General features: G+C 40.4%; 1 protein-coding gene across 5 annotated transcripts in view; it reads left to right on the top strand.

Annotated features, from left to right (window-relative positions):
* The window catches only part of dnah7 (dynein, axonemal, heavy chain 7), a 77,646-nt gene that overhangs the window by 38,071 nt on the left and 11,627 nt on the right, over positions 1-27,948 (top strand). For 3 of the 5 annotated variants that reach the window (XM_082508571.1, XM_082508572.1, XM_082508573.1), the window contains exons 36-60: positions 315-512; positions 4,158-4,313; positions 4,496-4,664; positions 5,761-5,887; positions 6,414-6,633; positions 6,825-7,451; positions 7,553-7,798; positions 8,022-8,251; positions 8,425-8,755; positions 8,835-9,181; positions 9,836-10,016; positions 10,300-10,485; positions 11,190-11,353; positions 15,821-15,975; positions 18,293-18,483; positions 20,163-20,296; positions 20,428-20,763; positions 20,922-21,048; positions 21,345-21,539; positions 24,737-24,829; positions 24,913-25,089; positions 25,305-25,466; positions 25,554-25,754; positions 25,905-26,066; positions 27,084-27,269. In XM_082508571.1, coding sequence (XP_082364697.1) covers positions 315-512; positions 4,158-4,313; positions 4,496-4,664; positions 5,761-5,887; positions 6,414-6,633; positions 6,825-7,451; positions 7,553-7,798; positions 8,022-8,251; positions 8,425-8,755; positions 8,835-9,181; positions 9,836-10,016; positions 10,300-10,485; positions 11,190-11,353; positions 15,821-15,975; positions 18,293-18,483; positions 20,163-20,296; positions 20,428-20,763; positions 20,922-21,048; positions 21,345-21,539; positions 24,737-24,829; positions 24,913-25,089; positions 25,305-25,466; positions 25,554-25,754; positions 25,905-26,066; positions 27,084-27,269 — 5,301 coding nt within the window. Of the gene's footprint in view, positions 1-314; positions 513-4,157; positions 4,314-4,495; positions 4,665-5,760; positions 5,888-6,413; positions 6,634-6,824; positions 7,452-7,552; positions 7,799-8,021; positions 8,252-8,424; positions 8,756-8,834; positions 9,182-9,835; positions 10,017-10,299; positions 10,486-11,189; positions 11,354-15,820; positions 15,976-18,292; positions 18,484-20,162; positions 20,297-20,427; positions 20,764-20,921; positions 21,049-21,319; positions 21,540-24,736; positions 24,830-24,912; positions 25,090-25,304; positions 25,467-25,553; positions 25,755-25,904; positions 26,067-27,083; positions 27,270-27,948 lie in introns of those variants that run through there. The other 2 variants (XM_082508574.1, XM_082508575.1) reach the window with 2 other exon arrangements.

Consider the following 27,948-nt stretch of genomic DNA (forward strand, 5'->3'; position numbering starts at 1 on the left):
ATATCTGCTTTGAAAAGGACATATGTACATGAGAGATAACATACCAGATGATGAAACAAACACACACACACACACACACACACACACACACACACACAGGTTGTGATCCTTGTACCCTCTTATTCCTCGTGCTTGTGATCTGAGGAGAGCAATTCCTTCCTGCTTTAAGCAGCAGTTTAACTGTTGACAAGCCCGGTGGCCATTTCATCAAATAATATTATCTGTGATTAGTAGTCTGGTACTGTATGTGTCCAGCACTCACTGAGCTTTATATCGTAAATGAAAGTTTCGTCTTTTCATTATTTCCATGTCAGGGCCCGGGCAGGTGGGAGCTTTGGACAGATAAGTTAAAGGCTGCTCCCCCCATAGGCAAAGACATGCAGTTCAATGAGATCATTGTTCCCACTGAGAACACAGTACGCTACATGGCACTGATGGAGCTACTCGTCACTCACCAGAAACCCACTATTTTCATCGGTCCCACTGGCACTGGCAAGAGTGTCTACATTACAGTGAGTCATGCAATACATCTACTTTACAGATCGAACCTTTCGAAAGCACTACAGTATTTTGTGTTAACGCAAACTGATTTGAGGTAATATACACAGTATAGCAAACTCTATGAAGCTCAAAGCTGTTAGTTCAAATGATGTCAGACAAGAACAGTCTTTTTACATTGCTGTAATAGAAGGATGTAATCATTACTTAGTGCCTAATTTGTAGTTACATTTAGAATAAAACCACTTTTGAATGTGAAATTGATCTAAGATGTTAATAGTCCACATTATTATAATAGCTGTCATTTAATACAACCTTTGTTAAGTCGTGCCTACCTACCCTGTCTCCCATCATGGTTGACGTGATCAGCAACTCTGTAGAACTCATATGGTAACAGCTGCTTTTTGCCTCTTTCTCTAAAAAACAAACAACAACAAAAACAACTGTGTCACCATATGGCGACCTTCCACTGATGCTCTATTATATCTCAACTACAAGTTGTCCAATTAGCTCCCTCCTCTGGTTTTGTCGGTTGGTTGAATGACATCAGAATTTCAACCAGCTTTTTCAAAATAAAGTACAATAAAAATGAACTATTGGTTGTGGCTTTCAAAACTTTGCCCGCAAAAGTGGCTCATCTTCATCTTAATGTGGGTGGATGTTCCATTTCACACACATTTCTAGAAGTCTGCGAACTGGGTGTCAACCTGGACTCTGCTCTCTTGTTCCCATCACATGTCAAATCCATCTTTAAATCTGCCCTTTACCACCCAAAGAACTTCTCCAGACAATGGCCTTCATTCTCAGACTGAAACCCACACTCATATCTTCATCACCTCCCTCCTAGACTACTGCAACAGTGTACTGTTTGCCTAACAAAGCCCTTGGACAGTATATTCAGAACTTACTGTAGCTGCCAGTCTCTTACCCACACTAAGACCTGGCTCTGTTCAAGTTCTTCTCCTCACCTGCAAATACATACATGTCCTTGCTCTTACATGTCATCCTGAACTCTAATTTTTAAAATGAATGCCTTGATTATACTTTATTGCAAACACTGATACAGACAGCTGGCAACCTGATGGTCCAGTAGTCTTTCCTGATATACTTTAGGGCAGCTGATTTAAAATTGTCTAGTTTTCTTTTGTGAATGATCAGAAAACCAATCAAAGATCCAGGATTGCAATAATAGTGTTTCCTACTTTACTACAGTTCTGTGAAAAGCTATTTATTTGCAATTGAAGGTGGTTAGTTGTGACATTTGGAGTGTAAATAAAATTAATTTGGTTGCATTTTTTTACATAGCTTAAATATTTCTTTCAGAACTCTAATGTTGCATTTTTCTATTTCCTGTACTTAAGAAGCTATGAATGCTCAGAAGACATTAACTTAGTGATGCAGTAGGTCACATGTCCACAAACAATGATGATAATATCCAGTCAGAACCACATCTTACATAGTACAAACAGTTAAATAAGCCATCTACGAGTAATACATATTGCTTTGGCAAAATGGCAATATGTATGTATTTTGATGGCCTGTAACTTTTAAAAATTGCATTGTAAAAAGGTAAAGATTATTCAAATTTTGATTAAATTCACTGAAAATCAGCTCACTCTGATGTGGTCTGTTAGGACATTTTTCACTTTGAGACAAAACTGGGACATTGCCCTGTTCTGCTATTATTATCTTGTCCACTTTAAAGCTGTTTTTTATTTACATAAATTGTTATCAGATACAGACAAACATTGCCTGTGCCACTGATAGCATCACTGACTCAGATGATTAAACTTATGTGTAGGACTTGCAGTCCCAGGCTAGAGTAAGTGCTGCGAGCACACCAATCATTTGGAGGCAGCTACAGAAGCCAGGTGTGAAATGACCACCTTGGAAGAATACAGAGTATCTCTCAGCAGTGCTTTGACTATTTATATCAAGGACTAATCCGTCCTCCGTTCCTTTGCTTCATTAGTTCATCCATTAGCAAGTTCAAACTTCAGACTCTGGGGTGAGTGGAGATCATCTCACTGGGGAGTCTGCCTTGTACTCCACTGTCTGTCTGTCTGCCTGCCTGCTGAAGTGGCTCTGTCCCATGTCATAACCAGCAGACCGTGGCAGAATCCCAAATCTGGCACAAGTGATAAACGCTCAGACTATGTGAATATGTATGGCACCGTGCCCGCACTTGTATCCTCGACCGACTACTTAAAGCAAATTCACCTGCACCACACTAATCTGGGGTGAGACTCAGACGAGTGGTGCTGCTGGTTTATAATTTAGGGAAGAGGGTGATGCACTTTGTCTGCATCTTGTGATCATTCACATCACACGCTCCCTTTGATTAAGCAGCTCATTATTCAAATAGTTTGACAACCTCCATATGACCGCTTAATATATGCTTATGCAGAAAGCAAGCTAAGGATGTGCTCTGAACCTAAAGATAAAATCCTAATAAAATGCATCAGCTCTCTATGTATGCTATGTTCCCTGTTCATATAAACACAGAAGGAGATTTGTTCAGTGGGTGCCCGTTATTTTGAGCTTTTAGTAAAATGTCCTTTCTGTAAACTCATGCAGTTTGAAAAAGTCACTGATTTTACCGTTTTAGCCTGTGCACCATTACTTTAGAGCTTCTCCTCAGGGAGACACCTCTTTTCACAATTTATTTTGGAGTCATTTTCAGGGATTAACTGAGAATTTTTTCTAATGAAATACATACTGACAGCCACTTTTAATTTTAATTAGATTAAAAAGCTTATCATAATCATTTGTCCAGATAAAATTGAAAATGATCCTTTTAAGGTGTATTTGTAACAGGTACTTTTGGTGTGTTAATTTAAAATGGGGTGAAAATGAGCACAGTGTTTTTTGTTTGTTTGTTTGTTTGTTTTTTCTGTGTTTTTCCAACAAGGTTATTAATTTTCTAGAAGTATTACTACTACTGACATACCTAGTTCTTTATAAATCACTTGTAGGATTTGAATAAACCAGAAAGAAAGCCTTTATGAGTATAAACCCTCCACTGAGTGCAAGAGCAAGATTTCTGTTTGTCTCATGTCTTGGAGTGTGATACCTTGTTGTCGAGGTCAAAAATATTAAGCCAATTTGATGTAAATATCCAGAGGAACTTTTACTTAGTGCCTCTGATATCGACTTTTTAGGTTAACAGAAGGTTTCAGTTAAGGCTGTGATATATACCTGGTTATAACATAGAGAAGATCAGCAGGAAAGGAGAGGAAGGTGATTTATTTTATATATAAGTTACACTAAAAGTAAATAAACTGAATAGCTGGAATACGTTGGTGTGACCATCACCCTTTCTACTAACGGAACACCAGATCTCTGATCAGTAACACATTTCTGTGTGATGTGTTATTAGTGTTTGTTCTTGCTTTATATCTGTGTATCTTTTTTTATTACAAAGTATTATGTGACCTGCCCTGAAACTACAGATGTAAACTAGCAGGTTTGCTGTAATCTGCCATGTTTACAGTTTATATTTTTGATACACTGATGTCCATTAAGATGCATTACTCCTGGTAAATAAACAAATAATAAATAATGAACAAAGAAAGAAATGTAATATACTGTTTACCGTATGCTCCCATACCTTGAGATCTGATGATAACTTGTGTTCATATTTCAAATCTCTTGCCTAGGACTTCCTGTTGAATAAGATACAGAAGGATGTGTACACCCCATTGTTTATCAACTTCTCAGCCCAGACTACAGCTGCCCAGACACAAAACATTATTATTTCCAAGCTAGATAAGCGGCGCAAAGGAGTGTTTGGCCCTCCAGTGGGGAAAAAAATGGTAGCGCCTCTTTATCACCTACATTTTATTATTTTTGAACATCTTGTTTCTTTGCTGGTGTGCACTCGATCTATTGAGCATTAAACAGTGTGGCAGCGTACAGTTTTAAATACACCAGATAATTTGTTTTTCTCTAGTATATGCAGTTTAAGTTTAAGAATACTAATGTTACATTCTATTAGGTGGTATTTGTGGATGATGTAAACATGCCAGCGAGAGAGGTTTATGGTGCACAACCTCCTGTGGAGCTGCTTCGCCAGTGGCTTGATCACTGGAACTGGTATGACTTGAAGGACTGCGCCATGATTAATCTGACGGATATCCTGATCATATGTGCGATGGGACCACCTGGTAAGTAGCCGCACTGATACTTAAAGGTTAATTAGAAATGCCGTCAGCCAATGACAGAAATGTCAGTGCTTGATTAAAATGTTTGTAGAGTGAGTATTCTTGTTTTTCTGTTGCTCGAGCGACTGTTGAGTCAGTGTCACAAACCATTTCCTGCCGTTTTGTGAGCTTCTCATTGCCTTAAGGTTTTTACAAATGGAAAAAATGCTTACCACATCTGTCTCCAATACAACAACCAGTGTAAACATGAAGGCAGCCTCCTCCACTGAAGCAGCTGGCAGTGACAGCTGCAAAAGGAAGGGGATGGGAGCCACTCTCAGGTGGCCACAGTTTTGGTGATGCGTGAGCTGACAGTTTTTTAGTTTTTCTGAGGTCTGCGTATCTGGCAGCCACAGAAACTAAATGCTGTCCCAAGTGTTTACCAGCTGCCACGGTGATAGCTGGTCAAGATGACTCATCTCAAGAATTCAAATAAAAACAAAAAAATTTCACATGTTTAATTAAACCAATAGATTTTATTAATGTATAATTTTTATGTTAAGTTTAGATTTTTTCTTGCCATTGTTTGTCCCAATCGAAGAAGGTTGGAGGGATTGTCAATCTCAGGTAAAGGAGAGAGGAGAGGTACTGTGGCCTCAGTTGAGTTTTTCATTGATTTGACTGCTAGGTGCCCACCTTCTACACTTTGTTTCCCTGCATTAAACTATGACAGCAGGCCTCTTGTTCCTCTGGAAGCTGCTTGGTAGTCTGCCAAAACCACACTGGTTTTGCTGAGCTTCAGGTGATCGCAGTAACACCATGTGATCGTGGCTTCTATTGATCTTCTGTACTCAACCGTAAAAACTGTCTCAAAGGGAAGCCAGTATGTTTCTCACTGGAATCATGCCCTTCATTATATTGATAAAATGTCAATATATTAATAACTTGCATTTTGCAACAAAATGCGCTCAAAACCTTTGAACAAATTCCTTAAATTTTTACTACATATACTATACTGTGTAAGTATTTTACAGACAAGGATGTAAAATACTTGCTTTATCAGGCTTCAAACTGTGAGTTAGTAATTCCAGTTTGTATTTTGTTGTCTGCTTTTTTTTAGGTGGGGGGCGTAACCCTGTCACTCCTCGGTTCCTGCGTCACTTCAACATGATCACCATTAATGACTTTGATGAGAAGACCATGTATACAATCTTCTCCAGGATCACAAATTGGCATTTTACCATATGGTAACACTAACAATTAGGATGTTGAGACAGTAATTTTATTCAAATTTACCAAATGTACCTGTGTAAATAACCATGCCTTGCATATACAGGATAATCAGTTACTCAATACTGCAGAAGATCTTTTTGAGCAAAATATAGTATATACCAGCTAGGATCCAATTATTCTGTACATCAGTGTCTGTGTCAGTCATTTGAGGATTAAAGGTGGTACTTTTGCTCCCCCCTTTTTGCTCTGCCACATTGTTTACTTCAGAGACTATAAGACCAAAAGCAATCAGATCTTTTGGACAGATTTCAGATCTCCACTAGCACTCATCCAGGCACATATGGCAGCTGCATTTTAAAAATATATATGTTTTAAAGATGTTTTTGCATTTTGAAAACAGTTATATTTGTTTGAAGATAGATTCTTGATAATACCATATATTTATGAGTTCAGTGTTTAGTTAAAACAACAATTACAGATTAATTTTTCTGACTAAACTCCAGGAACAGGATCTCACCAATGAATTCATTTGATTTGCAGCTTTTTATTCCCCAAGGCATTTGCTACTCTGACCTCTCAGATCGTCCATAGCACTTTGTCAGTTTACCAAGAGGCCACCAAGAACCTGCTACCAACCCCCACAAAGTCCCATTACTTGTTCAATTTACGTGATGTCTCCCGGGTTATCCAGGGCATCTGCCTGTCACGGCCAGAGACTGCAGAGGAACAGTCTGTCATCAAACGGCTCTGGGTCCATGAGGTAATGTCGTACATTACAAACAGTATGAGGTACATGAAAGCAGCATTACTAAAGTAACCTAACGTATTGCTGTGGAAAGTGGAAATCCATTATATAATAGCTTCAGTCAAGCCAACAAGATTTGGTGTTGAGATCTGTCCATATCTGTCTCTGCACATGTCTGTTTCTTTCCTTTTCTTGTTAATCCACAGGTCCTGAGGGTGTACTACGATCGACTGGTCCACGACACCGATCGATCCTGGCTTGTAAGTCATCTACAGGTTGTGTGTCAGACTCACATGAAGGAGAACTTCCATCAGCTTTTCCAGCATCTGGACCAGGACCAAGATGGAAAGGTGACTGAAGATGACCTGCGCAGCCTCATGTTTTGTGACTTCCATGACCCCAAAGGTGAGGACCGCAGCTACCGCGAAGTTCATGACTTAGATCGGCTACGACAGGTTGTGGAATCACACTTGGAGGAGTTCAACAACACCAGCAAAGCACCAATGAATCTGGTGCTCTTCCGTTTTGCCATCGAGCATGTGTGCCGGATTTCCCGCATCCTCAAGCAACCCAGTGGCCATGCCCTGCTGGTAGGGGTTGGTGGGAGTGGGCGTCAGTCTCTCACCCGTCTGGCTGCCTACATGGCAGAGGCAGAGCTTTTCCAGGTGGAAATATCCAAGACCTATGGAACCACTGAATGGCACGATGACCTGAAACAAATCCTGAGGAAGGCTACGGAAGGAGAGGCTCATGGAGTTTTCCTGTTTACAGACGCTCAGATCAAAATGGAGTCATTCTTGGAGGACATTGGCAACTTGCTCAACACTGGTGAGGTAAAGTGGATGGAAGAGAGAGACTGACTACTTCATTCAGGTGAACAGATGGTAACACATGGAGAAAAGGTGCGAAATTGTAAATATTTTCTTATTTCCAGGTGCCTAACCTGTTTGCGGTGGATGAGAAGCAGGAAATTTGTGAGCGAATGCGTGTGCTGGACAGGCAGCGTGATAGAGAAAAACAAACAGATGGCAGTCCCTTGTCGCTTTTCAACATGTTCTTAGAGCGCTGTCGCACACAGCTGCATGTGGTGCTGGCCATGAGTCCCATTGGAGATGCTTTCAGGGACCGTTTGAGACGTTTCCCCGCACTCATTAACTGCTGTACTATTGACTGGTTTCAGGTGAGTGTATGTATGTTACATACATGTTTTGCTGTGCTTTTTGTCCCATCAGAGGTTTGCACTAATAGTTGACCAGTAAACACAGAGCATGTAGTGTATTTCATGCTCCATGCTTCATTAGTAACTGATAACATTACCAGTACCACATAGCAGAGGGTAAATAGAAATGTCTGGAAGCACACCTGTTAAAAACAGGAAAACAACCTATTTCCTTCCTTGTAAGACTTGGCCTGAAGATGCCCTGCAGGCAGTGGCCTGCCGCTTCCTGGAGGATGTTGAGATGACGGAAGAGGCCCGAGAAGGCTGCATCACTATGTGCAAGAGCTTCCACACCTCAACCGTTAATTTGTCTCACCGCTTTTTGACTGAGTTGCAGCGTCACAATTATGTCACTCCAACCTCATATCTGGAGCTCATTTCCACCTTCAAAGCTTTGCTGAAGACAAGAAGAGCGTAAGATCAAGATATATTTTATGTATCTCTATTCCTTTGTAACGTTTTTCATTCAAGTGCTGCTTTTAGGTTTTAGTTTAAATTGACTTCATCAGTTGATGTGAATCAAGCGGCACAAAAATCTAGTTTGCAGGTGTAAGCGTTTCCCTTTAATCCCTCTGTCCTTTGCTCAGTGAGGTGATGAAGATGAAAAGTCGCTATGAGGTCGGTCTGGAAAAGCTGGAATCAGCTGCAGAACAAGTGGCTACCATGCAAGTTGAGCTAGAGGCTCTACAGCCACAGCTGCTTGTAGCTAGCAAAGAGGTTGATGAGATGATGGTGGTGATTGAACATGAATCTGTGGAGGTGGCTGAGACAGAGAAGGTGGTGAAAATAGATGAAGCAGTGGCCAACGAACAAGCCATGGCTGCCAAAGCTATCAAGGATGAATGTGATGCTGACCTGGCTGAAGCTATGCCCATCCTGGAGTCGGCCCTGGCTGCGTTGAATACTCTGACCCCTCAGGTAAAAGCTGAATATTTTAATATGGTTCAAAGGCTAAATGTAGTGTACAGCAAATAGTGATTAATGATTCTGGCAACAGGATATCACAGTGGTGAAGTCCATGAAAAGCCCACCCACAGCAGTCAAGCTGGTTATGGAGGCAATTTGCATTCTTAAAGGCATCAAACCAGATCGTGTGCCGGACCCCTCAGGCTCTGGTAAAAAAGTGGAAGACTTTTGGGGCCCAGCCAAAAAGCTTCTGGGAGACCTAAGGTTTCTCCAGAGCCTCCATGAGTATGACAAAGATAACATTCCTCCAAATCTTATGGCCATCATCCGCACCAAGTACATTACCAACCCAGACTTTGTGCCAGAAAAGATTAGAACTGCATCCACTGCAGCTGAGGGTATGTGTAAGTGGGTTTGTGCCATGGACAAGTATGACAAGTAAGTAATATTCTCATCTTCTGTTCTTAGTTCTGAAAACTAATGTATATGCACCAAGCCTGGGAAAGCTTTTCATCCGTCTTAGTGATTAACATGAGGCTTAGTTAGCTTCAAAGTTTCTGGCTGTATACCATGAATATGCCAGGTCCCAAGTGATTCATCTGCAAGGCCAATTCCAAGATATGACTCATTGAAAAGGAAATGTTAGCATCATTATTGTTGTGACATTTTTAAATGCTACTTTTATTTATTGATGCAAAGTTTGTCATAAAATTAAATTTTCCTGTCTGCAGTGAAGTTCTTAATATTTCTCAACAACAGTATCCAGTTTCATTATAAGGATGGCATCGGGTGACACTTTCCATACACAGTAAAAGCCTTAATTTAAAAACAATAAGATGAGATATTATTTCATTCATATTTTCATGCTGCCACGTAGTATGAAGTATTTCATCTTTTATGCTCTGAAAGCAGTCAAGAAGTTGCAGAACTTTGATATCTGTTAATTTATATTTATGCAGTGTAGATGAGTAATTTTGTAAAAATAAACTAACTCATAATGGTTTGTTTCACCTGTACTTCACACATATCTAGTAAATTACTCTTATGTATTGCACATTTAGATTTATGAAGATAAGATTATATGTTTTTCAGAGTTGCTAAGGTGGTGGCTCCAAAGAAAGAGAAGCTCGCACAGGCTGAAGGGAAGCTAAAGGTGGCCATGGAGGGCTTGAGGAAAAAGCAGGCTGCTCTAAAAGAAGTCCAAGATAAACTTGCAAAGCTTCAGAAGACTTTGGATGCCAATAAAAACAAGAAAGCTGACCTAGAGAGTCAGGTTTGCTATCTCTGATGGAGAATCCAATTGATTTTAATAATTGCCATATTTGAAATTTTAAACAGATCTGATCACTGGAAATGATCATATCTATTACGTGTTCTGTAAATGTTAATGTTAATGTTATAACAGTCAGCAGTTTCTCCACTGAATGTAAACAAATGTATGCAGTTATTCATCAACACCAAAAAAAACAACAAAGAAAAGAATATGACACAGACAGGAATCAAGTACACTGTTTTTGAACTGTTGTTCAGTTTCCTTTTGTAATGATATCTTCCAGGTCGATCTTTGCAGTAAGAAGCTGGAGCGAGCAGAGCAGCTCATTGGAGGTTTGGGTGGGGAGAAGACTCGCTGGAGTGAAATGGCCTTACAACTTGGAAACCTCTACAATAACCTGATTGGGGACATCCTCATCTCAGCAGGCATAGTAGCTTACCTGGGAGCATTCACGTCAAGCTACAGACAGGTACAGACCATAGATTGTATTGAAAATAGCTTAATGACTTTTTTTTATGGCTCTGCCATAAAAAGCTGATGTTGTTGTCACTGTAGCTGGAAGGTGGCGAGAACACCTACATTTGTGAACGAAAATGTTTCAAGTTTTCTGAAAATCTTATGAATGTGATAACTTGAAAACGCGGTGAACACTCTGTATTATTGTAGGGTCTATACCTCAGAATGTAAAGTGCCTTGAGGCCACTTTTGTTGTGATTTGGTGCTATATAAATAAAACAGAAACTTTGTACCATAGGTGCATCTACTAAAAATCTCAGATGAGTTCAAATCTCAGTGATTTCCACTTCTCTGGGTAGAGTAAGTTTTCTGAAAAGCCTGTGAATGTGATAACTTAAGAACAAGACGATGTAGGATTTTGAAATTGATACTATAGGTGTATCTGCCTGGAGACTGAAGGGTAGCACTGGCAGTCACCAGTATTTTTATTGTTTGCTATTGAAAGTGAAATGCAAATTAGCATTTTAACCCAAAAGATGAATTTCAGCAGTGCTAACACACTAGCTAAACTAAGCTATCAGAAATTTAAAAAGAACACTGGGTACACCAGTGTCTTCAGGTAAAATGGGCAGGTGATGTATTTGGTAGCAGGTTAGTGTGTTTGTCTGCATCTAGGAAAATGAAGAAAGTCGTTACTAGTAATCTGCTGCTTTCCAGGATCAGACACAGGAGTGGATGAATCTTTGTAAGAGCAGAGAGATCCCATGCTCCCACAACATGTCTCTAATGAAATCGCTGGGTGATGCAGTAAAAATTCGCACGTGGACCATCGCTGGCTTGCCATCGGACAGCTTCTCCATAGATAACGCAATCATAATCTCGTAAGTACTGAAGTCCAACTTTCAAAGGCCCAAATATTACCGTAATGTTTAACATTGTATTCACTGTGACTTAAATGGACTTGACTTAAATGATCTTGTATGTGAATTCTTTACAGAAAACTGAATTAAATTGAAAGGAGAAAGACAGGATTTTGAGAATCTCTCAAAGGCAAAAATAGAAGGAGAAAAGAGAACTTGAAATAGACTTTTCACCAAAGCACTTTAGAGGTGCACTGCACCTTTGGATTGTTGCTGTAATAGAGACAAGGGTATTTTATTACTCTGCAGGAATGTGTTTAGATGCTGTGTTTGAGGTCACTGTACATGTGGATTAACAAAGAACCAGGATAAAATAGGTCAGTTTGTCTAAAATGAATGGTAAAAAAATAACACTGTTTGTGTAAACCAGGGGTAGGCAACCTTTCTGATGATGTGTGCTAGTCAATGTGCCATATAATTGCATTAGCAATAAATGTAATAATGCTCTATATTAACAGTTACACACTATATAGAACAACTTTATAGAATTATATTTATTCCCAGATGTTGGCAGCTATCAGCGAATAGTTATCAGCTATTTTGAAACAAAAAAAGACACTTTTGATCCATAACAGCAAATGAACTGTACAACAGAAAATGCAAATGCTATTTATGGCCTCCTCACAACAATGATAAGAAAAATAAACTGAGCGATATGGCATGTTTGTTAATACAGGGATACACATGTTAATCTGATCTCTGGTCTCCCACTCAGAGACACAGGTCTCCGAGTGTCCAGCGTTCAGACGGCTACCTGAGAGAAAATCTGCTCACACAGATATGTAGAGCCAAATATTGTCAATGATGCCTCTGCAATATTCTGAAAACAGTTAAACTTGACAGGTAGTGATGTCCAGCAGCTGAAAATGCAAGCTCCATGAATACACACAGCTATGGATTCCAGCTGCCTTCGTAGTTCTGCAAACTTTGACCCCCACATAGTCAAGCTTTTCAGTTCAATCAGCTGCATTTCGATGTCCTCTGTGTCCAGCCAGTTAATGCGAGACAAACCCAGCTGCTCATTAAACCTTTCTGGTTTGATCAGAAAAGAAAACATTGGTCCATACACCTGAAAGTCCTGAAAACACATAGTGAATTCTATCTCGAGTCTACGGATATATCCGTGTATTTCCGTGGGGCTGATGCTGCACTGAGTGGACAGCTCCTGAAGCATTTGAAGTGTCGGAATTTAGCCAATTACAAGTTGAATCTGGTAGTTGGGGGTGTTAGCTAAGATACCGTCATTAAGAAGCGGCACAACTAATGTGTCTATGCGAGCTAATTTGCGATGTGCACCGCGGGCCCGGCCATTTATTTTTTTAATGCACCTTCTCAGATTAAGTCACTGTCGTGCCCAGGGCTGGACTGTTACAAAAAACCGGCCCAGGCATTTTGACTAGAGACCGGCCCACCAGGTATTAAAGCCATAAAGCCTTTGAATAAAAATGAACATTGTTGTGACAGTGATATACACTGTCTTGTTGGTTTATGTATGATTTCTATACATTTTACATCAGATAAAAACTTTAGTTGTAAGATTCAGATAATTGTTTATTAAAAGCGAGACATTTTAAATGAGAATAAGAAAGAAAAGTATTTCTTTGTGCCCCCCTTTCCCTGTTAATGCCCTGCCTGGCCCCCTGACAAAACTTTGCTAGACCCGCCCCTGCACCGTTACCAGCTGTCAGCTACATAGAAAAGGATCCTGGTGTTAGTTGTCTCTCAGAAACAGTTCATGACTTCCCATCAACTCATTCATGTCACCTAAAAGGTAAACCTGTTTCTCCATCACCAGTTCAGCTCTGATGATTCAGTAAGGACTAGAGATGGACCGATCTGATATTACGTATCGGTATCGGTCCGATACTGACCTAAATTACTGGATCGGATATCGGAGAAAAATAAAAAATGTAATCCGATCCATTAAATATCACGAAAGCACCTCACAAAACTTGCAACACGCCGTAACTCACCTCAGAACGTTAGCACGTCGGAGCAGTATGCATCACGTGATAGAGCGGCTGTGGCATGCGGGACCTGTCGGTGGTCTGGATAGCATGTGGAGCTTCGCTAGCAACTCGGCATTTCATCTCCGACAAAGTTATCCCCGAGAGAAGTAAAGCAAGTGTGTAAGTCCATCTCTGAATGTTTGTAAAGCATTCCTGCGTTAAGCTTAACGAGCGACTGCCTCTCGCTCTCCGGCTGCTACTTCAATCATGAAACTGCTTAATGATCAGCTGATCGGCTTTTCTGTCGGGAGTCCGTCTCTCTTGTTTGTTTTTGGCCCACTTTGCACCAGAAAGAGGAAACCAGCGGCTGAACAACAGCAGAACGTTTAAGCTTGATAAGCTGTTGTTAGAATTTATTTAATCTTACTTTCTACTCGAGGATCTTTTTCTACGTAGCTGACGTGCAGGGGCGGATCTTGCAAAGTTTAGCCAGGGGGGCCGATAGGGCATGAACAGGGAAAAGGGGGCACAAAGACATACTTTTCTTTCTTATTCTCATTTAAAATGTCTAGCTTTTAATAAATAATTATCTGACACCCAAAGTTTTAATTTGATGTAAAATGAATAGAAGTCAATTACTGTATATAGTGACTATTAAGTCTAATATATATACCCTAGTAAGCTATAGTACTCTTTACTTTGGGAAGGTACCATCTGTGCAGTCTGCAATTTTGTTGAAGAAAGATGTTGAATCTATTTAATATTTCTTGAAAAATAATTGATTTCTGTGCATTTTTTTTCACACTGCATCAAATTAAGGTTGATTACGTCGATTAAGCATCATGAGGTGGAGCGTGAGGGGTGGTTCCCTATTTTTTATTTATTTATTTTTGTTGTTGCTGGGAGTTGGAACCCTATTAGTTAGGTTGCTTAATATTTACACTAAGTACTCTTTAAAATACCAGAATAGGGAGGATGGTGTAGGTTTAAGTTTATTAGATTGATCAGTATTGCTGAACTATGAAATATTTTTTTTGTATACAGGTATAACAGAATAGCTTTAGTGTAGTTGTTGTTTTAAACTTGAGTATGAACTTATACAAAATGCAGCAAGATATTTAAAAAAACAGTTTTGTTGGTTAAAAAACACTATATCGGATTCATATCGGTATCGGCAGATATCCAAATTTATGATATCGGTATCGGACATAAAAAAGTGGTATCGTGCCATCTCTAGTAAGGACATCTCCTGGTTTCATCTTCATGTTTCCCTCTCACCAGATAACCAAACTGACATCATGACCAGCAGCTTTACAGCTGTGGCTCCAGCAAACATCAGCTGATACTAGAAATTAATATTAAATAAATTCTAACAACAGCTGATCAAGCTTAAACGTTCTGCTGTTGTTTAATGCGACATCCGCTGGTTTCCTCTTTCTGGTGCAAAGTGGGCGATAAACAAACAAGAGAGAAAAGCCGATCAGCTGATCATTGAAATAGCAAAAAGAGAGGGAGTGGGAGAGAATGAGAGAAGAAGAGGCAGCTGACAGCATAACGACAGAATAACTCCAGCTTTGTGTCTTTTCCATTCTAGCTGAAGTCCGGGACAAACTGTGTTCCTTTTCAGCTCAATGCGAAACGCGTAATATTTTCTCTGAATGCGAGACGATTCAGTTTTTTACGGGATGGTTGGCAACTCTACTAAGTAATCTTATGAATAAAATAAAGTTTACTATCAGCAACATCAAAGCACCCACCCAGCTGTATAGAAACTCCGTCATGCTAGCTAGTACGCAGTACGAGTTATTGTAACTGACTGTAAAAAGTCAGCACAACGAAAATAAACTACTATTTGGTTCATATCTGACCCAGACAGACTGCAGGTCATAACTTCTTACCTGAAGTTCAGTTCATTGACAGTCAGACCGGTGGCCGCCTCGGGTCTCTCCTCCTCCTGCCTCCCCTTTCCCTCATCCACCTGCTGGCCTCATTGGAAGCTCCTCCATTGCCACCACCAAACAACTGAGTTATTTTTACACATCTGCCAGCATCTGGCCAATCCACCATCTTTCATTGTTTATACCGTAAAAAAACAACAACATAAAAACGAAAAATCACTATTGGGCATACCGCGCATGGCCAGTCCAGCTATGGTGGTGCCATCAGTTAACCCCTTGTGTGCCAGCTGTGGCATGCATGCCCAGGGTTGCCGACCCCTGGTGTAAACGAAGAACAAAATTGTGCTGTAGTCACAGTACTATTGCCACTGGGGTTCTATCCAGCTGTGAGCTGTCTAACTGCGTTTTCACCTCTCAGCTGCTCTCTGCATCGCAGTTGTTGTTCTTCAGCATTCCCCCCAACCCCGTATGTCTCACAGTTAAAAAGATCTTTCTCACTGACAAGGTGGCCTCATTTGATCACACACTGCTGTGTGTGTGTGTGTGTGTGTGTGTGTGTGTGTGTGTGTGTGTGTGTGTAGTAATGCCAGGCGGTGGCCATTGATGATCGATCCTCAAGGCCAGGCCAACAAGTGGGTGAAAAATATGGAGAAGGCCAATAACCTGCATGTTATTAAACTGAGCGATGCTGACTTTGTACGCACTCTGGAGAATTGTATCCAGTTTGGCACACCAGGTAAGTATAATAATTCTTCTAGTTCAATGCGACTGCCATGGCTGCCTCAACCACACTGTTGCACTCCCTGTTACTGCCTGCTGAGGTCTCTCTTTACCACAGAAACTAATTACTGCTGCCCCAAGACTGCAGCTCTCTTTTGTTCTCTGTTGTTCTGTAGTGGCAAAATTGAAATTAGCGATGTTTCTGAGTGAGACATTTCTGAGTGAGCCTTTATTCGCCCTAATGTACTGTTTATATGTCAGACTACTATAGATCACATAAAAGCTCAGGAGAAATCAATTATATGTTCTGCATTTATTTTTTTCTCCTGCCCGGTGTTAGGCTCAAGCTGCGATGTGTAGGCAGATGTGACGATGTTTTTGGACCGATTTTATGTGTCCAAGTGTGGTTGAGGCAGCCATGTGTCTGATTTTATTAATCTCTGTAGCCCCGAAGTGGAAAAGCATTCAATCCCCAGTGCTGCTGTGTAGATGTGACCTTTTGGTCCTCAAACTGGTTTCAGAAAAGAGCCCACCATGTCTCATAGAAAAGTATACAACGTTTTTTTAAAAGTTGTGGTATAATATTGTAGATAATTGCTTCTCATATTATTTTGAAGGGGCCACGGGGGGCAACTTCAAGAAGGAATTAAGACTCAGAAACACAGAAAGCTGCACCACCATTACAGATACATCTAAATAATGAGCTGACCCAGCCAGCCGCTAGGTCTTTGCTTACTGCAAGGCTAACAGCTCAGAGAGTAACTTGTCCTTTTACGGCGCAAAAGAGTCCCCTAAGGGTACAGTTTCATCCTTCACAGCCTGTTTTCTTATTTCACAGTTTTACAGTTTCTTGCTGTTTGTATTACCACTTATAATCCTGATGATGCACTACTATTCTTTCTTTTAGCACGGTTGGGCTGGTGCTTTCATGGCAAATCTCCTAGGATATGCATGTGTTTATTAAATTTAAAAACATGCTTTTTAATCTGGTAACATATATTAAATATTTATGCCTATAAAGGGTTGACCTGCTTTGGTAACTAACTTGTAAGAGAAAGTTCATCAGCTATCACTCCATCTGAAAACTGAAGAAAAAGTTAGTTACCACCTAAAGGCAAAATGTCAATTATAGATGGGCTGATGTTGGTAACATGAGAAGAGCATTATCATACTTAATGTGAAATCGTATTAATAATGATGTCATGGGAGTAAGGCGATTGCATTTTCATGTGCTTCACTGATTTCTTGATATTACTCATGTATGCAACTGCAGTGGAAGTTCACGGTTGAGTACTAATCACAGAAAGCTGAAAGACAGTTTGAGTTTAACTTTAATTCATCACACAACTTATAAAATATAGTTTATGCGAGCCAGGAATGCATCAGCACAACTATTACAAGTCTCTGTATGGAGTATAAACTTTCGTTGTTGGGAAGGGTCTCCCACTGCTCCTTAATATGATTTTAAAGATTTTTAAATTGAAAGAACATTTTCAAGCAAGATGCAGAGTACTTTCCAGAGGCAGGAACATGGCCACAATGACATGAAGTGAGAGTCCTGCATGAAATAAATGCACCATGAAATAAGTAAAATGACAAGCCGTGACACAATGCAGTACAGCGCATTTAAATCAAAACAACTGAATAAAACTAATATTAGAGAGAGATGTAAAATGAAACATGACAACAGTGAAATGATAATGGTGAAAAAAAGTTGTATTAGATAGTTAAATTGGGTAAAGAATTAAATATCAAAAGGAAAAGACCAGATTAAAGACCATTTATAGTGTATTTTTAACCAGAAAGTGAAACATTTGGCATGAAGAGTCTCTTTTTCACAGGTAGAGCAGGCGACCGTATGCAGGGTTTGAATGCGCGTTTCTCCCAGTTCTGCCAAAATGGCTAACTGGTGATCTATAAAATACTGGTAAAGGTGTTGTAGGTAAAATGCTTTGTCTTGGCTGAAGAGTTTGGAAATATTTGAAGCTTTGAAGCAGCTCAGCTGTTGAGGCAGTAGTACAACGCATCCACTTAACACACTGTTTGCTGCTACAGCTACACATGTTTCTTTTCCAACTATTTATTTATAAGTGACTTATGTATGTATGTATGTATATATATATGTATATATTGTACTATTCTTAGTTAGCGTATTGTCTGTCTTGTCTTAATGTTGGTTTAAAATGGAGCACTGTAACAAAAAATAATTTCCCCCAGGGATCAATAAAGTATTCTGATTCTGATTCTGATTCAACAGTTTGACAGCTTTTTATATTTATAAAGACGTCTCTCTCCTGATTAGAAAAAACATTGATTTGAACATTTTCTGTCAGTGCTGCTGGAGAATGTCGGTGAGGAGCTGGATCCCATACTGGAGCCTCTGCTGCTTCGACAGACCTTTAAACAGGGCGGTGCAATGTGCATCCGTCTGGGAGACTCTACCATTGAATATGTTCCTGACTTTCGCTTCTACATCACTACCAAGCTACGCAACCCTCACTACCTGCCTGAGACTTCTGTCAAGGTACTGTAGGGATACTGCTGTCACCACTGTTCTGTTTTTCTTCTCCCTACTATAGGATAATGTGCAGTAATTATAACTATGAAACCTTTTTTCATGTACTGAAGTCCATTTGGAAAGTGCAGTAGGATGCAGGACTGGTAGTGCAGGTTTGCAGCAGTTTCATTATAATGGCTTGCTGGGAGTTTCACTGGCCAGCTTGTTGGATCAAGTATCTGAGCATCCAGAAAGAACTTGAATGGATAAAATTCCCGGTGATTAGTTTTAATGTTTTAATTCTACGTTGTGGAGACACGCAGAGAAACCTTCTATTCAACATATTCCATCACTGAGACGTAAATCTGATACCACCTTTAGTTAAAGCAGAGGATAGCATTCATAGTCACCACACATAACAGTGCTGTTTACAGCAAGTTTCAGTGTTGCTGTAACGAGCCGTATGCAGTCCTCTATGCATTCTGTACTAACCTCTTCCACACAGATGGAGCTACAACCCTTTAATTGTGTCACAGCTAAGGATAGATGTATCTACCACAACAGAGCCAACAAAGAAGGGAATAATAAAACACAAGCACACACATAAACCAACAGAGTCATCTGCAGGCTTCTGCCCTAAAATATCAATAATAATAGTGATAAATAGCATCATTTAGAACTGAGGTTTGATTTTCGTTTTGTTTTTTTATTTAAAGTTTTCATTTGATATCAGATGAGATCTACTTTTCTTCTTTGGCTCTTAGTTATTGATACCACCCAAATGACATTTTTACCTCAATAACACAGTGAATCATTGTTCAGTGATATCACCTATATCACCTTCCCAATGGAACACAGCCCCCATCCACTCTGAAAAAAGGATTCCAAGAAAAGGAGCATTAAAGGAAAATTGCATTACTGAGAGGCAAGGGGTTGGAAAGCATTACAGAAGATCACATTTCAAGCATCTATTTGCAGGGGCTCTCCTCTTTATGGGCAGCCATTAGATTGATTCAACTCATTTTTCACAGCTGGCTCAATTCTTCCCTTTTTTTCCCCTCATTTTGCTTAAATCTTTTTTTTTGTCTTCTCTACAGTACACTATGAGTTTCCATTATTCCCATTAAACCCTATTTGAAACGCAATAGCTCCAAATACAAGAGGGTAAGCATCTAGAAAAAAAGCCCTTAGGAGCGCAAGGGACGAGGCGAGGCAAAGAAGGAGGGTGTATGTGTGAAAAGGACAAACTGGAGATTTATACAGGCTCTGAGTCTTTACCACCAGCTGAGTGGGTCTCACGGCATCAATAGAAATGGAATTAAGCCCCGAAGAAGTGCACTCGTTTATTAGGGCAGAGAGTAGATAGCATATATAGGCTTTTAACCTCCGGGTAAGTGCAGCGCAGGATGACTACGCCTGTGGTAAAAGACACTCCTTCAACTCCTGCAACACCTTTCCACAGAAAAGGAGAAAAAAGTAAATGCATCCTACCTGTACTTTGCCAAGGCTGAAGCAGTTACTGGAATTTATTGGGTAGGAGGTTTGGCCAGGAGAACAGCTCTAAAGCCGAGACGATCAACACTTCACTTTAATGGCTGAGAAAAAGGGCGGACACCTTCCTCTGAAACATACACACGTACATCACTTATTCTTCAACAATTATGTCTCCATAGTTGTACGTGAAGTGGATATTCTGTGTGATGTAGGTGACACTCCTAAACTTCATGATCACTCCAGAGGGCATTCAAGACCAGCTACTGGGCATTGTGGTAGCCCGGGAGAGGCCTGACCTGGAAGAAGAGAAACAGGCTCTCATTCTGCAGGGAGCAGAGAACAAAAGGTACAGAGGCATATGTTAGACCAAGGTCAAATCCATTCAACTAATTCAATAAAATCTCTACTTCCCTGAGTGAAAAATACTGTAGACTATTAATTCAGAGTTTCTTCCCTTTTTTTTTTTTTTTTTTTCAGACAACTGAAGGAGATCGAGGACAAAATCTTAGAGGTCCTGTCCTCCTCTCAGGGCAACATCCTGGAGGATGAGACTGCCGTCGAGATCCTCTCTGCTTCCAAGGTGCTTGCCAACGAAATCTCAGAGAAGCAGGCCGTGGCCGAGGTGACAGAGAAGAAGATTGATGAGACCCGCATGGGTTACACACCTATTGCCGTGCATTCGGCAATCTTGTTCTTCTCTATTGCTGACCTGGCTAACATTGAACCCATGTACCAATACTCCCTCACCTGGTTTATTAACCTCTTCATCAGCTCCATTGAGAGCTCAGACAAGAGTGATGACTTGGAGCAGAGGTAGGCAGGCCTGACTAATGTACTAGCAAAATACTAGTTCCTGCTGGTCACCAAAACAGTGTTTTAAAGGTCTCTGTTAAAAAATTAAATGCAATGCTGGTGATGGTGCATTAATGTGATTAAAGATTATTAAATGATGGCATGCGTCTCTTTTTCAGACTGCAGATCCTGAGAGACCACTTTACCTATACACTGTATGTGAATGTGTGTCGCTCTCTGTTTGAGAAGGATAAGCTACTTTTTTCCCTCTGCCTCACTGTCAGCCTGCTTATGCATAGCAAGCTGGTAGGAATTTACACATGCACAGACACACATTTGATAATGGAGAACACACACATATTGTTTGGGTTTTGTTTTTTTTAAATAAGTGATTAGATAATCAAACAAGCTCCTTAGTGTCAGTTTTCAGCTCTGGTCTTCTCGAGGATTGTTTTAGATTATCTGTTTCTTCTATTTCAAATTTGCATAAACTACTTATCCAAAGATAATCCCCCAAATTGTCAAGCATTAATCCACTTAATTACAAATTCTGGTCATTCTGCTGCTGTGTTAACAGGACATGTCACTAATTAATGTTATAGGTGGAAGAGGGGGAGTGGCGCTTCCTTCTAACGGGCGGTGTGGGCCTGGACAACCCCTACTCCAATCCCTGCACCTGGCTGCCTAAAAAGTCTTGGGATGAGATATGCCGCTTGGATGCGATGGAACATTTCAAAGGCCTGCGTCAGGACCTGACAGGCTGCAGAAATGAGTGGAAACAGGTCTATGACAGCCCAGTAAGTCGCCTCTCGCTGGGTTTGTTGAATATAGTAAAAAAGTATGATGACATTTTTCATTTATTTTTCTAGTTTAAACTCAGAAAAATAAACTTTGATGTAGTCTGTATTAAGTCACTTGAAATGAAATATTCAAGTCGGTTTATGTTTTAAATTTGATGATTATGGTTTATAGCATATGAAAATCAGAATTTCAGTGTGCTATTGGTACCATTGCATTGGCAATATTAACAATTATAGGGAAGACTGCTGATTCAAGAAGTAGAATCTGCCTCCATGCACAGGAATGGAGCTACACTGTCTGAGCCAGAGACCACATCAGAATATTTTACCTGGACTTTTGCTCAGTGGTTCAAAGTCTTCTTTTCAGATGAAAGTACATTTTGCTTTTTATTCGGAAATCAAAGCATCCTACCGTCTGGAGGAAGAGTGGAGAGAATCAAAAGGTGTTTCAAATCCAGTGAAGTTGGCCAGTGTTGGGTGCTATGTTATCTGCTTATGTTGGTGGTGGTTGGCCCACTGTGTTTTATCGAGTCAGCCATCTACCAGAGCACTTCATGTTTCCATCTACAGAACGCTTTATGTGGATGCCGATTTTCTTTTCTCCACCAGAAGTTTGCTTCTGCCCACAATCCCAAAACTGCTACCAAATGGTGTTTTGACCATGTTGTTAGTGTCCTTTATTGGCCAGCTAGCTGAAAGAGACTATATGGGGTATTGTCAAGAGGAAGATGAGAAAGATCCAACCCAAAAATACAGATCAGCTGCTATCATAGGGGCAGTAAATCATCCTAAAATGTAAAGTTAATCAATATTAAACATTAATTTAGCTTCTGTGACTTGTGTCATATTTTAGGAAGTGTGTTAACTTCTAGGTGGAAGTGAGTTTGGTTACAGTTTACATCAAACTGGTCCTCTTTTGGTGTCAACAGAGTATTGAAATTAAAACATCTGTCTGCAGTCTGTTGGTTTGATAGATCAGAGTGGATCCACTGACCCAAAGTTTACTTTGGAAAATTAATATGTACATCAAAAGATTTAACAATTATTATTTTTTGTTTGTTTCTATGTTTTTCATCTCGCCCTCTTACCCAAACCTTATAGATTAATTACTTGACGTACAGCGGACAAAATATTATAATTATTTTTCGGTGTGGGTGTTATCTGTGTCCTGCGGGTGGCATGGTGGTGGTTTCCTGGTTTAAACGACCACCAGCTGTTTGAGGCCTTTCTGTGTGGAGGTTGCATGTTCTCAGCGGGGTCTCTATGAGTATTCTTGCTTCCTCCCACAGTCCAAAGACATGCATGTTAACCGGTGATTCTAAATTGTCTGTAGGTATGAATGGTTGTGTCTCTGTGTCACCTTGTTACAAGCTTGTGAGCCTGTCCAGTGTGCACCCTGACTCTTTCCCTGTGGCAGCTGGGATAGACTCCAGCCCCAGAATTGGATGTGTAAGTGGAAGAAGATTGATGGATGCAATGAGTGTTTTGGAAGTGCTTGTCTTGTAGACACAGACTAGAGTAAAAGTTGCTGCTTTGCTGGTGAAAGCACAACAAGAAACAGAGTCTTAATTTCTTCTTAATATGTAAATAGTAAAAGTGTTTGATTGGCTGTGCAGATGCAAAACAATCAAACCTTGGGAAAACAGTGAATGAGATAAAATAGCAGCATTAAACACAAGGCCAGCTTCGCCCAACTTTAAGCTTAGCAGGGTGGCTCTGTGGAATCTCACAACTGGGGTGCAGCGGCGCTCCCCCCTTCCCTGCCTGGGAACAATGTGGATGCAGAGTACTTCAGTTTATATATTCAGTGTAGCATGTATGCTTTGACTATTTTACCACCTTTTGTCTCGGCTAGATTTCTTTATTAATCATAACATGTGTTCTCACTTTGATTCCACACACATGCCATAATTTGATTCGTTACATTGTTATCTTTTTTCTTTTTAGTTTTGTCAATACAACATCACTTCAAATATTGTATTTTTTTAAATTAATGATAGATATGCCAAACAAATCATAGGATTAGTTGTTTTCTCATACTGTACCCTCCTATAGTACAAGAAAATGTCTGATTCAAAACTATTGGCCCTGTTCAAATTAGCTTTTTTATTAATTTTTAAAGCCACTGGTTGATCTGATTTATCTGACACATTGAAGCTTTAACTTTGTACTTTGTTTTAAGAGTCTTTTTTTCAGTTATTATACATGTAGTGAATATAAAGGGCATACAGAACAAAGGAGGTTGAAGAGGGAAACATTTTCCTGTCAGATTATGATGCACACAGAGACACTGTCCGTCTTTGAAACACAGAGAATCACAAACTGAGGTTTCATCTAATCTAATCAAATCTATTCAGCTCCTGTTGTGCTCCTCATATCTATGCAATCTAAATGCAAGAACAGCTGCTTAATCAATGTGTGGCGCATTCAAACATGCGTGCGGCGTACAGGCTTGTGTCTTTGCCGTCGCACATACGTACACACAAACCATCTTTGATTTATAATCAACAAAATCAGCCACAACACTTCTGTCTAATTAAATCGAGTTTGTTCCAGTTGTAGAATTCACATTTATTCAATTTTGATGTAAGAACAGCTGTTCAATCAAGCACACGGGCACTCACACACGCTAACACACCCTGTTCACACAGTGAATCCCCAGGAGATCCTAAATAGGTGTATCCATCTCAAAGCACCTGCCAACACACATAGCCAGAAGTCTCTCGACAAACAGCCTAGGGGAAATAATTCCAAAAGTTCCCTCTACCATTGCTCACTTCCTCCGGTGCACTTGTTCCACTAATTAATCAAACATATTGCTGTGACCTAAAACCCATTTCCCATTTTTTTTTTCTTCTCTTCCCCATTTCTGTCTGCTTCCATTTGTTGCCTTTCTTCATGCTTTTCATTTGCATGTCTAGTTATGTACAATATTTCTCTATTTTTTTGCACGATTGCACTGATTAACCTTGCCTGTCACCGAAAACTTGACATAATTATTCCTCAGCTGGTATTTGATTAGGATCATTTTGATCAACAGATTTAAAATATCTAGTGCTTTTCTACAGCTTAAAATATATATTTATGACATATGACAGGATTAATATTTGGAAAGTTATGCAGTGTGAAACTAAAAGTACTTCCCATGCATACTTAGTCTGAATCAAAACTGACTCTGCTTTGTCTATTTGCAGGAGCCCCATCAGACTCAGTTTCCTAATGAGTGGCAGGAGAAGCTGAGCCAGTTTCAGAAGATGCTGGTGATTCGCTGTCTCAGGCCAGACAAAGTCAGTCCACATGGGGAATGATCTCTTTTTATAACCTTTTTTTCACATAAAACCTCTAAAACATTCCTTTAACTTGTCCTCAGATTGTTCCCGTGGTTCAGGAGTTTGTTTCAGACAAGTTGGGCCATCACTTCATTGAAGCACCACCCTTTAACTTAAGTAACACCTTTACAGATAGCCACTGTTGTGCCCCCCTTATCTTCATCCTTTCCCCTGGCTCCGACCCCATGGCGGCTTTGCTCAAGTTTGGAGATGAAAAGGTACAGAGACATTACAACTATAGCTGTCATCCTGCTGTGTGCATCAAACTGTAAATGAAATCAAAATTGCCTCTAACAATGAAAGAAATTCAATCTCAATATTTACTGGGTCTAAAAAAAAAAAAAAGAGAGAGAGAGAGAGAGAGAGAGAGAGAGAGAGACCTCAGTCAAAAAGCAGCTAAAAAATGAAGTGCACCACTCTTCTTATCTCTCAGGGCTTTACTGGTAACAAGCTGACGTCCCTCTCTTTGGGCCAAGGCCAAGGTCCTATTGCTATGCGCATGATTCAGACAGGCATTAACGAAGGCACCTGGGTGGTTCTGCAAAACTGCCACTTGGCCACTTCATGGATGTCAACACTGGAGAGAGTTTGTGAGGTGAGGACATGCGTTTTTTCAGTACACAGCAAGTTATATTGTTCCAATATATGCATGTATTTACTTGCTTTTTGCCTCTGTGAGCAGGGGCTGAACCCAGATACCACCCACCCAGACTTCAGGCTGTGGCTTACTAGCTACCCATCTCCCACATTCCCTGTGGCGGTGCTCCAGAATGGTGTTAAGATGACCAACGAGGCTCCAAAAGGTCTCCGCTCCAACATTGCACGTTCCTTCTTAATGGATCCCATCTCTGACCCAGAGTTTTTTGGCAGCTGCAGCAAGCCGGTCAGTATGCAAACATGTCTTGGTGGCTTGCTGTGCATGTCTACCATGGCTCCATCAGCGGGTGGATTTCAGGGTGTGTGTGTTTTAGCAGTGGGATACGAGCACCACTATTTATCTTAGATCACATCTTTCATCTGTTCCACCTCCCAGGCTGTGTTCAAGAAGCTATTGTATGGCTTGTGTTTCTTCCACGCCCTGACCCAAGAGAGGAGAAAGTTTGGACCTTTAGGCTGGAACATTCCATACGAGTTCAATGAGACTGACCTCCGGATCTCTGTACAGCAACTACACATGTTCCTGGAACAGTACCAGGTAGATGTTCTTGAATTGTTTCCATTCACGGGCAATTTTTTTGCTTACTGTGTTTTTCTCTCCAAAAAACATTGTATTTCATCGAGTGAACGCAAGCGTTTAACCAGTTACAAATTCCATGCGGTCTGGGATGTAGTGCTTTCATATAAACTTTACATAGAGCTGTATGAAGTGAGTTTATCTCACATGCAGACCCACATCCACGATGTACTCCTATATAGCTGTCAGCATCTAAGCTCATATTAAAAATTCTGGCTTTTACAACTACCGTCTGCTTTGCTCAAGTATTCCTTTTCATAAGCCATATTCAAAACCCCTCTTGACATTTTTCCACATACAGATAGCACTCCAATCCTCCACCATCCCCTCTTCCTGTGGAAAAAGCAGTAGGCATAAACTACTGAGGATCTTTTTGGAACGCAGTGACATTTTCAGCTTGTGGCTGAGTGTTGCTCAGTGCATTTTTAAGTGAAGTCCTCCTCAAGAAAATGCCAAACTGGCCACAACTTCACCCTTCTGCATCCTCACACGCTTTTTTGTGTGCGAATGCTGATTCTAAAGTGACAGGTGTGTCAGGTCACAGCATTATAACCCCCTGACAAATACTGTGTATGTCCCCTCAGTGCTTCGAAATACTTCTAACCTGTTGTGGTTTTGAATGGGATAGTTTGGATGTTTTATGGTTTCTGGCAGTGGGCTGTAGTTGGATCCTCGGGTTCTGTGGATTGTGGGGTGGGGTCTTTGTTCATCCGGCTTGTTTTACAGCTGTTAAGGAATTTTTGCATTGTGACAGAGCACATTGCTCTGCTGAAGAAGCTTCTACCATGAGGTAGAAGTCAAAGTAATGTCTGCATGAATGCCATAAGTTTCCCATCGTTTTGTTTTATTTTGCAACGAAAAAAAACGATCACTTCACCTGTCAGAGCTGGCAGATCTGTGTACATTGAAAATCAACTACCTCTCACTTACCTGCTGTTATGTTCTCTTATGAAATGAATGATTTATTGTGTTGTACAGGAAGTGCCGTTTGATGCCCTCTGTTACATGACCGGTGAGTGTAACTACGGCGGGCGAGTGACTGACGACTGGGACAGACGAACCCTGCGCACGATCCTCTCGATCTTTTACACCCCAAAGATCATCCAGGACCCTGGCTACACATTTGACCCCAGTGGGCTGTACTATGCACCAGCTGAGGGAGATGTAAGATATACAGAGTCTCAGATAAGATTTTTTTTTAAACGAATCACCTCTTTGGTTAAAGTCTGGCTGTAGGCAACAAAATAAGCACAGGATTTATGGTAATATGTCAATACCAGGGAAATGTTTTTGCAGTATTCATGATGCAGTCTCACTGATCTGAGTTGTAACTCTCTCCTTTAGTCACATTTAGTAACTTCTCGTTACTTTTATTATCTTCAAAATGTGTGTTTGGTGCCACAACAAAAACTCCATCTAACTCCTGTTTATGGACCAAATATAATATGTTTTTTATCAGGCACACTCCATTTCCAGGGACAATAACTGACTGCAAACCTCATGATCATATGCTCAGTTCAGACTTATGGTAGATGCACTACCGGTCAAAAGTTTGGACACACCTTCTCATTTAATGTTTTATTCTTTCTTTTTTTTTACTTTTTATATTGTAGATTCATACTGAAGATAGCTTCATGATGTGGTCTCCTAAAATGGTTTCACTTCACAGGTGTGCTGTGTCAGGGTTCATTTGTGGAATTTCTTGCTGCTTTGCTGGCGACACTGTTGGGGATTTAGTGAAATTTGAAGGCACACTGAACCAACATGGCTACCACAGCATCCTGCAGTGACGTGCCATCCTATCTGGTTTGTGTTTGGTTGGACTGTCATTTATTTTTCAACA

This window comes from Aulonocara stuartgranti (assembly GCF_965226115.1).
Source record: "Aulonocara stuartgranti genome assembly, chromosome: 16".
NCBI lineage: Eukaryota > Metazoa > Chordata > Actinopteri > Cichliformes > Cichlidae > Aulonocara > Aulonocara stuartgranti.